Source organism: Lethenteron reissneri, chromosome 24 (genome assembly GCF_015708825.2).
Source record: "Lethenteron reissneri isolate LAM-NWPU_2019-01 chromosome 24, ASM1570882v1, whole genome shotgun sequence".
Lineage (NCBI taxonomy): Eukaryota > Metazoa > Chordata > Hyperoartia > Petromyzontiformes > Petromyzontidae > Lethenteron > Lethenteron reissneri.
Genome location: NC_083802.1, coordinates 19,036,915 through 19,052,028, shown reverse-complemented (window position 1 = coordinate 19,052,028; position 15,114 = coordinate 19,036,915). Strand labels below are relative to the sequence as shown.

The window sequence follows — 15,114 nt, the reverse complement described above, 5'->3', positions numbered from 1 at the left end:
GTGGGGATGGTGGTGATGATGGTGATGATGATGGGGACGGTGATGATTGGGGATGGTGGTGATGGTGGTGATGGTGGTGATGGTGGGGACGGTGATGATTGGGGATGGTGGTGATGGTGATGATGGTGGGGATGGTGGTAATTGTGGATGGTGGTGATGGTGATGATGATGGTGATGATGATGGTGGGGACGGTGATGATTGGGGATGGTGGTGATGGTGGTGATGGTGGTGATTATGATGGTGGGGACGGTGATGATTGGGGATGGTGGTGATGGTGGTGATGGTGATGATGATGTTGATGATGATGGTGGTGATGGTGGTGATGACCATGTGCACCTCGCCTGGTTAAGCCGCTTCGACTGTGTTAGCAACGCTGAATTTCCAGATGCGCTCCTCCGATTAGCGAGGTTGGCTACGCACGGTGCGAAAGAAGTTCAGCATGCAGCGCATACAGGCGCGTCGCGGAAGATGATCGACCCTCCAGGTGTGTATCTCCTCTCCCATGTCCATCTCCAGTGTCCATCTCCAGTGTCCATCTCCAGTGTCTATCTCCAGTGTCCATCTCCCGGTGTAACTTGACAATTGGCCCCGTGTCTTCCACTCTTTCCTCTGCCGTGAACATCTTCACAGCTCCTGCAGTGCCGCCTGCCTCCTCTGGAGGTCGCTGCGCCCCTCGTCTGCGCCGCCACCGCCACCATCGTCACCACCTCCACCGCCGTCACCGTCGTCACCGGCCGGGTCCAAGCTCCACTTAACGGGTTGCGAGGCCGGGAGCGAAGTGCAGTCGGTATCGCGATACCAGCTCAACCACAGCAATCACAGCAACCACATCAACAACCACCACCAACGTCGCCGTAGCGGTGCTGTGGGCGTCTCATTGCCGTTATAATCATCATCATCAGCAGCAGCATCTCGCGACCACCACCACCAGCCAGAGCGGCCCATTGTAACACCACCACCATCACCACCGCCACCACCACACCGCTACCGTCATCACCACAACACTAACAGCGGCGGCTCCGGTTATCATCGGCGGCAGCAGCAGCAGCAGCAGCCATCACCACTCCCGCGACAACCACCACACACTAATCACCACCACCACACACTAACCACCACCACCACACACTAACCACCACCACTAGCACCACCACCACCACTACCCATCATGGTGCTGCACGTTCGTGACCCGGACCCCCATCGCTCCACCACCACCACATCATCGCCGTCGTCAGCATCATCATCATCGTCGCCACGTCTGCTCTCCGTCATCCCCAACATCACCACTGTCACCACCACCATCATCGTCATCATCGCCACCATCCTCCTCGTGGATGTCGCCTCCTCGTCACCCACGGAGCTCGGCCCGACGAGGCGGCCCGAGCCTCATCTCAGCTTCTCTGGACCGGGACTCGACCACGAGGACGGGGTGATGGCGAGGTCGTGGCTCCTGCTTGGAAGTGAGCTGAGCATCACCATCATCAGCACCATCATCATCATCAGCACCATCATCATCACCATCATCATCACCATCATCAGCAGCATCATCATCAGCATCATCACCAGCATCATCACCATCAGCAGCAGCAGCATCATCATCATCATCACCATCATCAGCAGCAGCATCATCACCATCATCATCACCAGCATCATCACCGGCATCATCAGCAGCACCGTGATCATCACCAGCATCATCACCACCAGCAGCAGCATCATCATCATCACCATCATCGCCATCATCACCACCATCATCATCACCATCATCATCGCCGTCATCATCACCATTATCACCACCACCACCACTAGCAGCATCAGCAGCAGCAGCCAACAGCAGCAACAACACAACCATCATCAATAGCAGCATCATCATCAGCAGCAGTATCATCATCATCAGCACCGTGATCGTCAGCAGCAGTAGCCGCATCACCCCATCATCTGCAGCACCATCAGCGGCAAGACCATCGGCAGTAACAGTGGCATTCGTGGTCATCAGTAGCAGAATCAACATCAGCAGTACAAGTCTCATCAGCAGCAGCAGCATAATCAATAATAACAATGGGTTGTCGTCATCATCATCATCGGGGTCATTCAATCAATCATCAACAGACAGCAGCAGCTGCATCATCAATAGCAACATGGGCAGCAGGAGGGTCATCAATAATCATCATCTTCGTCTCGACCTGTTACTATTGATTATCCCATTGCATTGTCGTCGCATCTGAGTGCCGATAAAATGTGTAACATGTTGTGTTCATATTCTTGTGTTCAAGTTAACGCTGTTGCGTGCAAATATGGACCGTTGTCTGTCGCAGATTGGTTCTCAAAGTGATACATTTATCGCCCACGGAGGAATTACTTTAATGATGATGGGTTGTATCAATCAACTTTGCTCTGCAACCACGACTTTTACGCGTAATTTGTTTACTAGAAGCCGAACTCTCTACTACGCAAGTTGTAAATGTGTTTGTTTTAAAGTTATTGCTGTAGTCGTTGTTGAATCGTCGTGGAATCAATCAAGGCGTGAGATTTGTCAAAGGTCATCAAAGCCGAGCCGTGGACTCGCCTGCCACGTCACTCGGGCACGGCCACATGGAGCCTCTCCACAAAGCCCTCTCTGGCCAAATCCGCGGCGTGCTTCCACGACGCCACCATTCCCTTGTGCTGTACTTATGTTCCGACGTTTGTGCCCCCCCCCCCCCCACCAAGGCTTCACCACCCACACGCTTCAGCACATTCACCAGCGTTGGGGTGGAAGTGTGATCACAATCCCCAAGCCCCCTCCCCAATGACCCTGTAGTGGCGTGGGGGTGGGAGGAAGGGCCTCCATCCAGCAGTGGATTGCTAAAATAGGACCTACTTGCCACCTGTCATGGGAACGTGGAATTTACATGAGCGGGTCAGGGCTACCAATGACAGAAGATGTGGGAGACCACCCCCTCCCTCCCCTCCCTCCCTCCACGTGGCCGGGTTTGACAGCTCGAGTTTAGACTTTGGCTGAGCCACCGCTTGAAAGTGCTTTTGAGATAATAAATAAAGTGTTACTTTACATGCTGTACATCACGTGGCCAGAGTGCAGTTACTGTGTTTGCACGTAGTCCTGTTAACGTCTTCACCATCATCGATATGATGGTGGGCTGCTAAAGTGGATACCAATTTGTGGAAAGTCGACAGAGACCGAGCCCTGCCATAAGAATGTGGAATGTCCTTCATTGGATCAGGGTTCCCAACACAAATGATTGAGCACCACCCAAGCCAGCGCTCGGTCAAGCAAGTTGACTCGTTGGTTTGAGTTGCTGATGTGTTTATCACGATGTATTGTTGCTGCTGCATTGCCAGCCTCAGTGAGTCTCAAGACCCCTTTTTCAAGAGAGCCCTGCATTGAGATGTTTGGCCAGTCTTATTTTGTTATTGGCGTATTGGAATATCTGACGAATACCTATGTATACAGTGCAAGGGGAAAACCCTCAAGGAATTTACGCAAATGGATAATTACAATCCAATTTGTTGTACTTGCCATCTGACCACTGCTGAACCCACCGGGTTGGGAGTGTTGGATGATCTCGTCACGATCCACAAATCGTGCCACCAGAAATCTTGAAGGCAACTTGTTCTGTCTGAGGATGTCCCAGCACATGTCTTATTTAAATACAAAATTCAAAGGAAAAACTGTAGAAGAAGTGAAATATAGACAAAATAAATTGTCCTTAATTGGAGACGTTTCGTTTTTCTTCGCGTGTCCGTCCGCGCAGACGCCTTGGTCACCTCGGAGCAGGCTCGCCTGGCGCCATCGCTTCGGGAGCAGCACGGCTCTGTGTGGACCCGCAACCCCGTGGCACTGCCGCACTGGGAGGTGGAGGTCACGCTGCGCGTCACGGGGACCGGCGCCGTCGGTGCCGACGGGATGGTGAGCGGTGGCACCGGCTCGCTCGCGCACGCGGCTCACCGGCCGTGAGCGGGAGGGAAGGGGGTTGGGAGGTGGGGGGGGGGATACCCAGAGGGGCACATTTTGGAGGGGGCAAATCATTTCGGTAAAAAAAACAAGATCGATTTGGCACATACATGAAGCTTTTGTCATGCAGTGTTACGTGTATCTGAAATTAAATATACGTTGAGAATTGTGTTTTACCAATTTACAATTTGACACGGGTGAAGATGCTTTGGCATCACTTTAAAACTCACGGCTGCCTTTAGATGCTCGTGAATCGATCACTTTGTAACGATTTGGGTTCACGGTCTAAATCGCGAATAACAATTATTTTCGTCTCTTTTGTTCTATTCCAGTAGTCTTAAGGTCACATATAACTGCATGTTGTTACACGAGGATCATTGCTTTCTTGTGTGAGGTGCAAAAGTGCTTGCCAAGCCACCAACATCCGTGTCATTGTGGTTTAGTGACCTGTATAACAGGTATAAACGTTTAGACCCCTCACCCCTTATATTCAGAAACGCTAAACATCACCACCGTCATCCTCAGGCACAATCAACGAGTCTCAAGCACAGCCGCATGGAGTAAGTCCATGCACCAGCATGTTCTTACCCTTGAACAGAGAGACACCTTTGGGGAGGGGTGAAGGGTGTTGAGGCTTTAACCTCTGCATTAAGTCAAGGCCGCTTAAAGTGCGTGTTGACTGATGAGATCATTCCTCAGAGTTGGCACCACGTGATCCGGAGGACGCCGATTTTTTTCCACAACACCGCCGTCGTTTTACGGTCACTCTGCCGGAGTGACCGAAGGGTCCTTTGTCGTTCACTTGGTGAACAAGTGGCGGGATGTTGCCTACCTCGCCTGGTATTCAGGAGGTCGTGCGTTTGATCCTAACCTTCCCGTTTGTATATTTGGCGTTTGCGTGTCTCTCTCCCCCATGGTCGCCTGGATTTTTATCCATGTCCTCCTGTTTTTCCCTCCACATTTTAGAAACATGCATTTAGAATATTTTACTGCTATAAATTTCCACATCAAAAGCCACTTCTTTGAGCTATCATTTGTGGCCAGGTCATTCTGAAAAATAGCTCTATAGCTCAGTGGGCCTTCCCTGGTAAAATAAAATTTTGTTTAAATTTTTGACTTTAAACTTTCGTGACTGCAGGAATTCATATTCTTTGGTTCTTTCGGGAAAGTCACGTAGATAGAAAAATGTGAATAAAAATACAATTAAATTAAAAATAATAAAAACTAAATAATAGTTTAGTACGGAGTGGACCTTCGGTGAACATATAAATATTATCGGTGCCGATGGACTCCCCGCCGTACGGAAGAAGACGATCGCTCGCAATCCCAGGCCGCACCTCTCCCGTGCCTTAGCAGCTGCGAGATGACACAACGTCCCACTTCAGGTTCTGCTCTCTGCCGCGCCGACAGCGCCGACCTCTGCTCACATCGTGGGACGGGAGCAGGCCGGAGAGAATGGAGTCGGTTCGATGTCGCTGCGCAGTTTTTCTCGCTGGTGCTGCGTGGCTCTCCGACGCGTGTTTGGGTTGTGCCACGCGTCGTCCGGCAGTGCTACCCGAGTCGTGTTTGTACTGCAGTCTTCTTCACTGATTTTTCAGAGGGTGGGCCACTTCCGCTGATAAGACACATACCAGTGTGAGGGCCGCCACACATTTCAAACCATTGGGTTTGACAGCACAACGATGGGGGTGTGGGGGTGGGGTGTTGTCACTCTTTGTGGGGGGCCGCACGAAAGGCCACCAGGGGCTGCCAGTGACCCGCATGTCTCGCAATGAAGAACGCCGTTGTGCATTCATCGCTCACGCGGGTCCCTCATCCACCGCTAGATGGCGCTCACTCATGCTCTGCTCACAGCGTTCATCGCTTGACACATTAAACCAACATTTTTGGCTTCTCAGAGCTGGAAATTTTTGTTTTCGTTTGTTTGAAACACCAAATGAAATAAGATGGGGTTTCTTTTTACTGCGATAATCGGCGGCTGGGCGAAGACCGTCGGCGCGCTTCTTCACTTGAGAGCGCGATGTCGCCTTGGGTGGCTGACACCTGGGGTTTGAACCCTGGGTGGCTGACACCTGGGGTTTGAACCCTGGGTGGCTGACACCTGGGGTTTGAACCCTGGGTGGCTGAAACCTGGGGTTTGAACCCTGGGTAGCTGACACCTGGGGTTTGAACCCTGGGTGGCTGAAACCTGGGGTTTGAACCCTGGGTGGCTGAAACCTGGGGTTTGAACCCTGGGTGTCAGCGGCGCTGGCTCAGTTTCTGCAACTCTGACATAACGAGTCACCTGGCTACCTCGCTCACCGGCGTTCTAGATCTCGACGCTATTTCTGACAACCCGTCGTCTCTCCCCATCCATCCGGGTGCCCCCCCCATCTCTCCTCCGCGCAGGCCCTGTGGTACACGGCGAATCAGGGCTCCGAGGGACCTGTGTTTGGCGCCGCCGACCGCTGGAATGGGCTGGGCGTCTTCCTCGACTCCTTCGACAATGACGGCATGGTGAGGCCCGAGGACACGGAGAAGCCCAGGAGTTTGTGTCGACCCTCTTCTCGTGTTCCCCTCTCCCCCCATCACCTGGCTCACAGTCTCCCCCCCCCCCTGTCACTTCTCATCTCTTGTGTCCCCATGTCCTAGCGTCCCACTGTCTTCTCGTGTGCATCTCACGAAGTTCAAAGTCTAATTCTGTGTTCCCAGCTCACTGTCACTCAATGTCTCTCTGTACTTCTATCTTCCCCCGCACCTCCGATTAGCAAGGTTGGCTACGTACGGTGCGAAAGAAGTTCAACATACAGACATACATAGTGTCCTTTGTCTGATGCTAAGTTGAACTTTGTCCCACATTTGCCATGCATCTCTATCTTCATTTGTCCCACTTTCCACGATCTCCCTGTGCCATTACCATAACCTCATCTCACCAACCCCTCAGGTTCTTAATGATAATTATAAATCTCTACCCCCATGTCTCCATCTCCACATGTCCTCATTTTAACTTTGAACCACAGTGTATTAACTTACTCTCACAGGCACTCACCCACACACGCACATTCACCCACTCAATCACATACTCATTCACCTTGATCACTCTTGCAAATGAGACTCCTATGCTGCTTTCATGAGTTCTCACCTGGTTTAACAAAATCATCTTGAAACTTGATCCATGATTATTTAAATGTTATACTCACGGCGAGGTATACAGGAGGTCGTGGGTTCAAACCCAACCTTGATACATGTACATTTGGAGTTTGCATGTTCTCCCCGTGGTCGCGTGGATCTTTCTCCGGTTTTTCCCTCCACATTTAGAAACATGCGTTTAGAGGATTTTACTGCTATACATTTGCACGTGATAAGCCACTTCGTTGAGTTATCAGTTGTGGCCAGGCCGTTTCTGAAAAAGAGCTCTAGAGCTCAGTGGGCCTTTCCTGGTAAAATAAATAATATATAATTTTAAAAAGTCTCACCGTCTGCCCGTGCCCTCGAACGCTGCTAACTCTGTGTGCGCACTTTGACGATCGTGAGTAACGTGCCTCACCGCTTGTCTCGTTGGCGACCATAGAGGAACAACCCGATGGTGCTGGCGCTGGTGAACGACGGCACCCAGAACTACAACCACCAGACGTGAGTGCCCGTGGGAGGGAGCGTGCGGGGTGTAAAGGAGGCTATGCAGGAGGCGATATCGGCCGTGTGTTGCCAGGTGGTGTGTTTGGATGGGTGTTAGGTGTGTGTGTGTGAAGAGGCTGTATCGGCTGTGTGTATGCGAGTGAGTGGTCTGTACAAAGGGTGTAGCTGGAGGTGGTGTGCATTTACTCTCGTGATGTGTTCATTAAACCGCGTGCTACTGGGGTTGAACAACACCCTACAAACTGCACAGCAGAGAAAAATTCTAGAGAAATTCTAAACAATGCAAATGTGACGATAAATATGAGACAATAATTCGTTTTTTATATAGGATTTGTCAGTTCGGGGCAGGGGGGGGTGGGTGCAGGATAATTTGCTCGGCAGGCGGGGTGGTGCGGAAGATCCCCCCCAATTGTCACGTGTCTCCACTCGCTCCCCTTGCTCCTCCGCGATCACCACCCAGGGACGGCATCACGCAGGCGCAGGGAAACTGCGTCCAGGATTTCCGCAACAAGCCGTACCCTGTCCGCGTCAAGGTCTCCTACTACCGGAGCGCGCTCACGGTGAGTCTGCACGCCGAGGGCGCTGCACTTTGTCTTTCTGTGCTTTTGTCATCTTGGTGACCCCAGGGTTCACTCTTGAGCACAAGTGCGACTCCTCTCTCCTGGTCTCTTTTAGTTCTCACCCGGTTAAACAAAACAAAAGTGACATTGAATGCTGGGGTGTACGTGGTGCGTGTGTGGTGTGTGGTGTACGTGGTGCGTGTGGGGTGTTACGTGTTGCACGTGTGGTGTTACATATTGTATGTGTGGTGTTACGTGTTGTGTGTGTGGTGTACGTGTTGCGTGTGTGGTGTTGCGTGTTGTGTGTGGCGTGGTTGTATGGTGTCTGCAATGTGCATGTGTGTGTGTGTGACGCCTGGTGTGCTGTGGTGGGGTGTGTGCAGGTGATGGTGAACTCTGGACTCACGCCCAGCACCGAGGACTATGAGCCGTGCGTGGCTGTGCACAACGTGGTTCTGCCTCCGCAAGGATACTTCGGCATTTCCGCGGCAACTGGGGGTTTGGCCGGTACAATACAACTTACAACACGCAGGCTTACCATCTCAGATGCTCACCATCTCACAGGCTTACCAGCTCATCAACTCGCACGCTCATCAACTAGTACATTAAATTACTCAAAAGGTAACAGATTCAAAGGCTCATCAGATTACAAGCGCAAAGACTCACCTGCTGACAGGCTCATGATGATGATGATGGCTTTATTGATGATGACGGTAATGACGATGATGATTGTGATGATAACGGTGTCCCGTGATTGTTCCGTCACAGATGATCACGACGTTCTGTCGTGGCAGCTGTACAGCCTGGTGGAGCCTGGCCAGGAGGAGGTGAGTGGCAATGGTGGTGATAGGCAGTGGTGGTGGTGGTGAGAGGAGGTGGTGGTGAGGTGTAAGTGTATGCAGCGTGGTCGCATCTACTGGGCTCACAAATGTCCCGTGTCGCTCGTGCGTGGTGTGTGTGTGAGTTATACGATGTGTGTGTTGTTCGTGCGTGAGTTGTGTGTAGTTTTTGTGCTGTCTGTGAGTAGTGCATGTATATGTTGAGTGTGGTTGGTGTGTCGGCTGTGTGTAGTTTGTGTTACGTTGTGTGTGGTGTGTTTATGGGTCGTTACCTTTGTGTGGGTGCCATGCGAATTGCATTGTGTTACCTGTGTATGTGTGTGTGTACATTGTGTGTGTCTACATGGTGTGTGTGGTTTGGGGCGAGCCACATGCAGTCGATATGTCCCCTGTGCACGACGTATGGTTAGTGTGTGTGTCACACGTGATGTTGTGGTTCCCGTGTTGCTTTTGCGCGATGCTGCACGATGTTAGTTGCGTGCACGCTCCACGTGCCGCACACAAAAGAAACGAAGATCCCCCGTACAGCCTGAGCAGACTGTTGGGGCAGGTGCTGTTAGCGAGCGCCCATGAAGGCCGGCACGACACACAAGCACACGCACAAACACACGCACACGCACAAGCGCACACACACAAGCACAAGCACACGCACACCCACAAGCGCACACACACAAGCACAAGCACACACACAAGCACACGCACAAACACACGCACAAGCACACACACACACACAAGCACAAACACACGCACAAGCACAAGTACACGTGCTTACGCCATTTCTCCGTGCGTTCGTAGCCGCCGGTGGTTCCCGTGCCGGTCGCTGAGGGACAGACGCTCCAGGAGGCCGCACAGGCAGCCGGGCCCGAGGGGGCTGTCAATGCGGGGGCCCAGGAGGCGACAGAGGCCAAGGAGGTGGAGTGGGCCCCGCTTGAGGCCGCCGATGAGCAGAGGGAGGGAGGTAATGGTCAATCGCTCACACTTCGTGCAGGGCTTCGTTTTAGCTGGGCCTGTCCGGGTCAGCAACCCGGAAAATATTTCGGCTACCCGGCACACCACATCCGGTATACCTTTCACGACGACTTTGGCTACTTCAGGGTATTGTTCGCGGTGACGCAGGGCACATTCGGTGAGAAATTTAAGCCCTGGTCTTGGGGATTAAGACTTGGGATACTGCACAGAGTAAAAGCGACAAAATCACGCCAACTGCTCCCGAACCCGTCGGATCGCAAAGCTAAACGGGAGTTGAGCCATGTTCGTACCTAGATGTGGGATAGATTGCTTGCGCAATACACCAGGTGTTATAGGATTGGGCTACGAGATGGCCCAAGATTCTTGCGTCAAAATGTCAGCTGTGTGAATCCGTGGCGACCTCTCGCCCTGCCCAGGAGCGACCGCGGGAGTCTATGTCGACATCGAGCGCAGCCTGCAGCAATTGCTCGAGGGTCAGAACAAGGTCCATATGGAGATCAAGCAGCTGGGCCGCAGCCTGGGGCTCGTGCTGGAGGAGCAGCAGCGCCAAGTGGACCTCCTGGCCCACACGACCACCGGCCGGCCCGGGGAGGTCAGTCAGGCAAGCAGCTACCGCGCCACTGCCACCGCCGCCACTGCCGATGCAAACGGCAACACTGCTGCTTCACCGCAACCACCAACACCGCCGCCGCCATGCCCTATAGCTCTCAATTGTCAGCCATGATCCATTCACTGCTGGATGAAGGCCTCCCCGAGCCGTCGCCATCTCTCGCGATCCTGCCGCGTAACAATCCACCGAGCACCTGCACGAGAACCGATCTCATCGCTCCGTTGGCTGCCGTCCTCCCATCGAGCAGCAGGGCCTGCCCCAGCCCACCGCGTACCCTTCTTGTGTTTTTGCGTGGAGATATGGATATTTGAAGGAGACACAATGTCCGCTTGCTTATTTTGTTACCCACACACAGAGACGTGCCCTGTGTGTGTGTTCAAATTGAAGACATGCAGTCACATTGTTTAGCTCTGAGTTGACAGTAATTTCAAATTGCGTTCCCTGTCCTTGGCGTTTGCTCTGCATAGTCACCAGTGTGTGTGTGCGCCCATGCGTGCTTGGGTTGATTGGAGCGGTGGCGCAGTGATGAGCGCGCTGCGCGACGAACCCGACGACCCAACACCGGTGACGATTATCTGAAGCGGTCTTGGGCCTCCCCTAGGTCGACTCGGCCTCAATGAGTACCTGGTGCAGTGTGTAAACGTCGCCAATGGGGACACAGGTAGCCGGGACCAACGCCCTGTTGTGCCGTGCCGGCCTTCATAAGTGCTACTCGCTCGCAGCACTTGCCCCTAAAAGATCTGTTGTCTTCGCGAGTTGATTGATCGACGATTATAACGGTGAGCGATGATGATCCTTCTCCCCTTCCCCCTGTCTCTCCCCCCGTGGCAGCCGCTGGGAGGGCAGGCCCTGGAGGAGCTGCAGAGGCACCAGCAGGAGCTGCTGCTGCAGCTCTCGCACCTCCGGTACGCCGTCGGTTGCCGGGCCAGCGCTCGCCGTCGTTCACCACATTACCTCCTCGCCAGAGATGACAATTTTGGCCGCATTGTTTCAAGACGAGAAAACTCTACACCGGCGTCGATTTTCGATCCCATCCAGTTTATTTGTGCAGTCGTGCAAGGGCTTTTTTTTTACGTGGAGAGGAGATAGACTGTCATTTCGTTATTTATATTCTCCACGACACTCGTGGTTATGTTGCGACATAAACAAGGATACACACACGCTTAAACACAAATACCAACGTATATATATTTACTAACAGTGCATACATGTAAACAAATGAAAATGCACACGCACCAACATGAACATAGCACGTGCACACACACTGATATGCGTAGGTGTAGCAAACACCTATGAAGGACAACATAAGGACGTAGTCTAACTAGCACCACATCCGACCACCTTTGCCTCCCCTGTGATGATATTTTCACAAAAAGTACACCATGGACTAATTTAAGGCTGAGTCAACCTATGGGAGACATAGAAGCAGTTAACACATCTGTCATTGACGTTGGTCGTGTGCCGGAATCGAACTCTGGTCGCCGGGTTCCTAGCCCACCGCACACGCACACAACTGCTCGTGTGTGTGCGTGTGTGCGTGTGTGCGTGTGTGCGTGTGCGTGCGTGCGTGTGTGTGTACAGGGGTGCGGTGGAGGAGGTGTCGGCGCACGCAGGCACGGCGCGAGACGCAGCCGCCGTGGGCAGGGACAACCCTTACGACAGCACGCACCACTTCACCCACATCCGCGACACACTGGAGCTTGTCAAGCGAGACGTCGGCAGCCTGGCTCAGCGGCCCGTGGTCAGCGTCTCCCCGCTCGCTTCCGTCCAGTTTGGCACGAACATATCAATAGAAGTGATAGCATCGTCGTCATCGTCAATGCAGACTGCATCTCTCACAATCACCGAGTGACACGAGCTGGAAGGCAGCAGCCAGGCGGCGAGACGGCGCCAGCGATTGCCCAAGCTCTGCAGTCCCAAGTTTGTAGTGACAGCCACGTTGCCTAGCGGCGAGTTCATCTTCCTGCGCCGGTGGTTTAAAGCGCCACTACTTTGTTTGGCCCATTTGTGCAATCGGCTAAACGATGTAACAATGACAATAGCAATGGTCAGGGGGCCTTTAATTGGAACGCTGACAATCAAGAATGTCGAATCCAATAGCTGCTGTGCAGCCCGAGATAACCTTTTCGATTTGAAAGTCGCCGCGGATGACAATGCCCATCGTACGTCACCGGTTCCCAGGCTACGAGGCGCTTCACACGGCAGTTGTACGTGTACATGTTTATCACGGTTGGCTACGCACGGTGCGAAAGAAGTTCAACATACCTGTTTACCCCGTGTGCGTGCGTTCGCGCGATCGCAGGAGCAGCCCATGCGCTGCCCGGAGGTGCCCCCCCCACCCACGTGCCTGCCCCCTGCAATCTTCCTGCTCTTCCTGGCGCTGCAGACGATCGTCATCCTTAGCTTCCTCGCGTACAAGTGAGGACGCGCACCTGCAACCTCGCCCGCTCTTTGGTAGACGTGTGTGTGAGTTCCGGATTTTGGGGTCTGAGGGTCCAGGACACAAGAGGATGTGGGAAAGTCTAGCTTGTAAGATATGCAGAGAGCGTGGCCAAAAAGCTGGCATACCATACGATTCGTTACAGCTGCAGGGAAAACAGCACGGCACACGGGGTACAACGATGCTTGCCAAGGGTGTACTTGACGTGTTGATGGGAGAGGAAGTGCGTTGCCTGCACAATCTTGACAGGATGTACTGCCAGAGAGACCTGGGGGCACGTGGGGAGCGGTCAGCGTTACGCTGTGCTACAAACCTGGTGACCCGAGTTCGATTCCCGTTCGTGGCGAACACCAAGTGACGATTATCTGAACCGGTCCTGGGCCTCCCCAAGGTTGACTCGGCCTCAAATGAGTACCTGGTGCGATGTGCAAGCATCGCTGCGAGGGAGACAAAAGGCGGCCAAGCGTATTGGCCACCTACCCCCTCGCGTGCAGTGCCGGCCTTTATAGGTGCTCGCTAACAGCACTTGCCCCGACAGTCTAAGGCTATATGGGGAATCTTTGTCTTTGTAATGTTGCCTCATCTTTTCAAGAACCAGGGAGACAGGACTCCTCCTCTCATGTTTAGTGTTTATACAATGGGGACTCGGTCTGAAAATGTAAATGTGAAAACTAAAATCTAAAAATTCACAGGCAAAGATGTAAAATGAAAGTTGGAATTAGAAAAAAATCCATCATCTTACCTTAAGAGCGTAGTTCTGTTTTTTTGGTCACACATGAAACAGGAAGAATTAGCATCTAATATCAAAGCGATACATACCTCATTGTACACGCATATTTAAGCTATGGCCAATGGCATAAAACAACTTAACCGATTTTTTTTTATAACTTAAAATCCTTGCACTTTGTATGTTGTTGACCTTTCGCACCTTAGGTAGCCAACCATGCTAATCCGAGAAACCAGCCTTAACTTTGGCTCAAGCTTGGGAAAAATGTTTCCTGAAGGTGTTTCATGCAGTCTCGAGTGCGGCCTTCCTTTGTGATGACTGCGGCGTCACCAAGTCGTTTTGTCAGGTTGTGACCACTCGACTCTCTTCATGTGCAGGAACCACAGAGACGCCGCGGCAAAGAAGTTTTTTTGAGCCAGCACAAGCAAGGGACGCAAGCCACCACAGCCACGGGGAACGTTTTCTATCGATTGGTTAAAGTTTAATTGAAAAAAAATTGAATGAAAAAACTTTTCCTTTTTTTACAAAAAAACGTTGCACTCGGGAGGAATTCGCTGCGATGCCCAGTGTCACCATGGACCGTGTACCCTGGAGTTTATTTTTTACCGTAGAATATTAGTGGCTGCAGACAATGTTTTGCTGCACCTCGTGCCATCCGCATGACAAACCGACTCAGGATGAAGACTGCACTGCAATGTCCTGTTTGTATTTACAAATGTGTGTCTGTCCAGTCCCTTTGTAAGTGGTTCCTGGTGCGTGGAAATTCACAACAAGTGGATAGATATGAATTTCTCTTTCGGAGGAAACCTGTATTATTTGCGTACGACCGATACGAACGCATGCTCTGAAATGCGACGCGGACGTAATAAGACCGTGGAACTAAAAATGACCTTTCAATGAATCGAAAAACTAAGCAACAAGCATAATGTAAAAAAAACACATGAGAAATAAAGTTAAAGTGCATGATATGGTTTGTTTGTAACTTTTTTTTAAATGTCACTATTAATTACCTCTACCATTAGTTAACATCAATACCTAATGCAAGACAAATTACACAGTGGCCAATGAGTTATAGTAATGCAAGGCCTCGGTTTATGAAGAGAGCAGTTTTATATTTACATTTCTATCTCATGGACTAACCGGCAGTTACAACCCAACCTTTATCCAGCAAGAAAACTGATGGTCAAGTATGGTGAAAACATCACCTATCAAAACTACAAGCAAGTTGCACCATCTACCCAACAACGCCCTTTGAAACACATGTGCTGGTTGAACCTCACCACATCTTTAAACACATTCCTGCGGAGGGAGCTGGTAGGAACACGTTGGGTTGCTCGGTCAATGGCCAGGGTCAACGGCGGCGTGGTGTATTCTGCAAATATGCCCGACTGAGGGCGGGCACAAGCC

General features: G+C 51.9%; 1 protein-coding gene across 3 annotated transcripts; it reads left to right on the top strand.

Annotated features, from left to right (window-relative positions):
- Positions 1 to 669: 669 nt before the first annotated feature.
- Positions 670 to 14,673, top strand: LOC133346749 (protein ERGIC-53-like). 3 transcript variants are annotated; one of them, XM_061558594.1, is made up of 13 exons: positions 670 to 1,458; positions 3,748 to 3,902; positions 6,336 to 6,443; positions 7,498 to 7,559; positions 8,023 to 8,122; positions 8,506 to 8,629; positions 8,891 to 8,949; positions 9,757 to 9,919; positions 10,347 to 10,531; positions 11,372 to 11,445; positions 12,122 to 12,281; positions 12,843 to 12,958; positions 14,085 to 14,673. In XM_061558594.1, exons 1-13 carry the CDS (start codon positions 1,167 to 1,169, stop codon positions 14,119 to 14,121), a joined length of 1,635 nt encoding a protein of 544 aa, XP_061414578.1. In that variant the 5' UTR covers positions 670 to 1,166; the 3' UTR covers positions 14,122 to 14,673. The 3 variants fall into 3 exon arrangements, with proteins under 3 accessions (XP_061414578.1, XP_061414580.1, XP_061414579.1); XM_061558596.1 differs by having other exon boundaries at positions 12,843 to 13,006; XM_061558595.1 differs by having other exon boundaries at positions 671 to 1,458; positions 10,347 to 10,522.
- Positions 14,674 to 15,114: the final 441 nt, after the last annotated feature.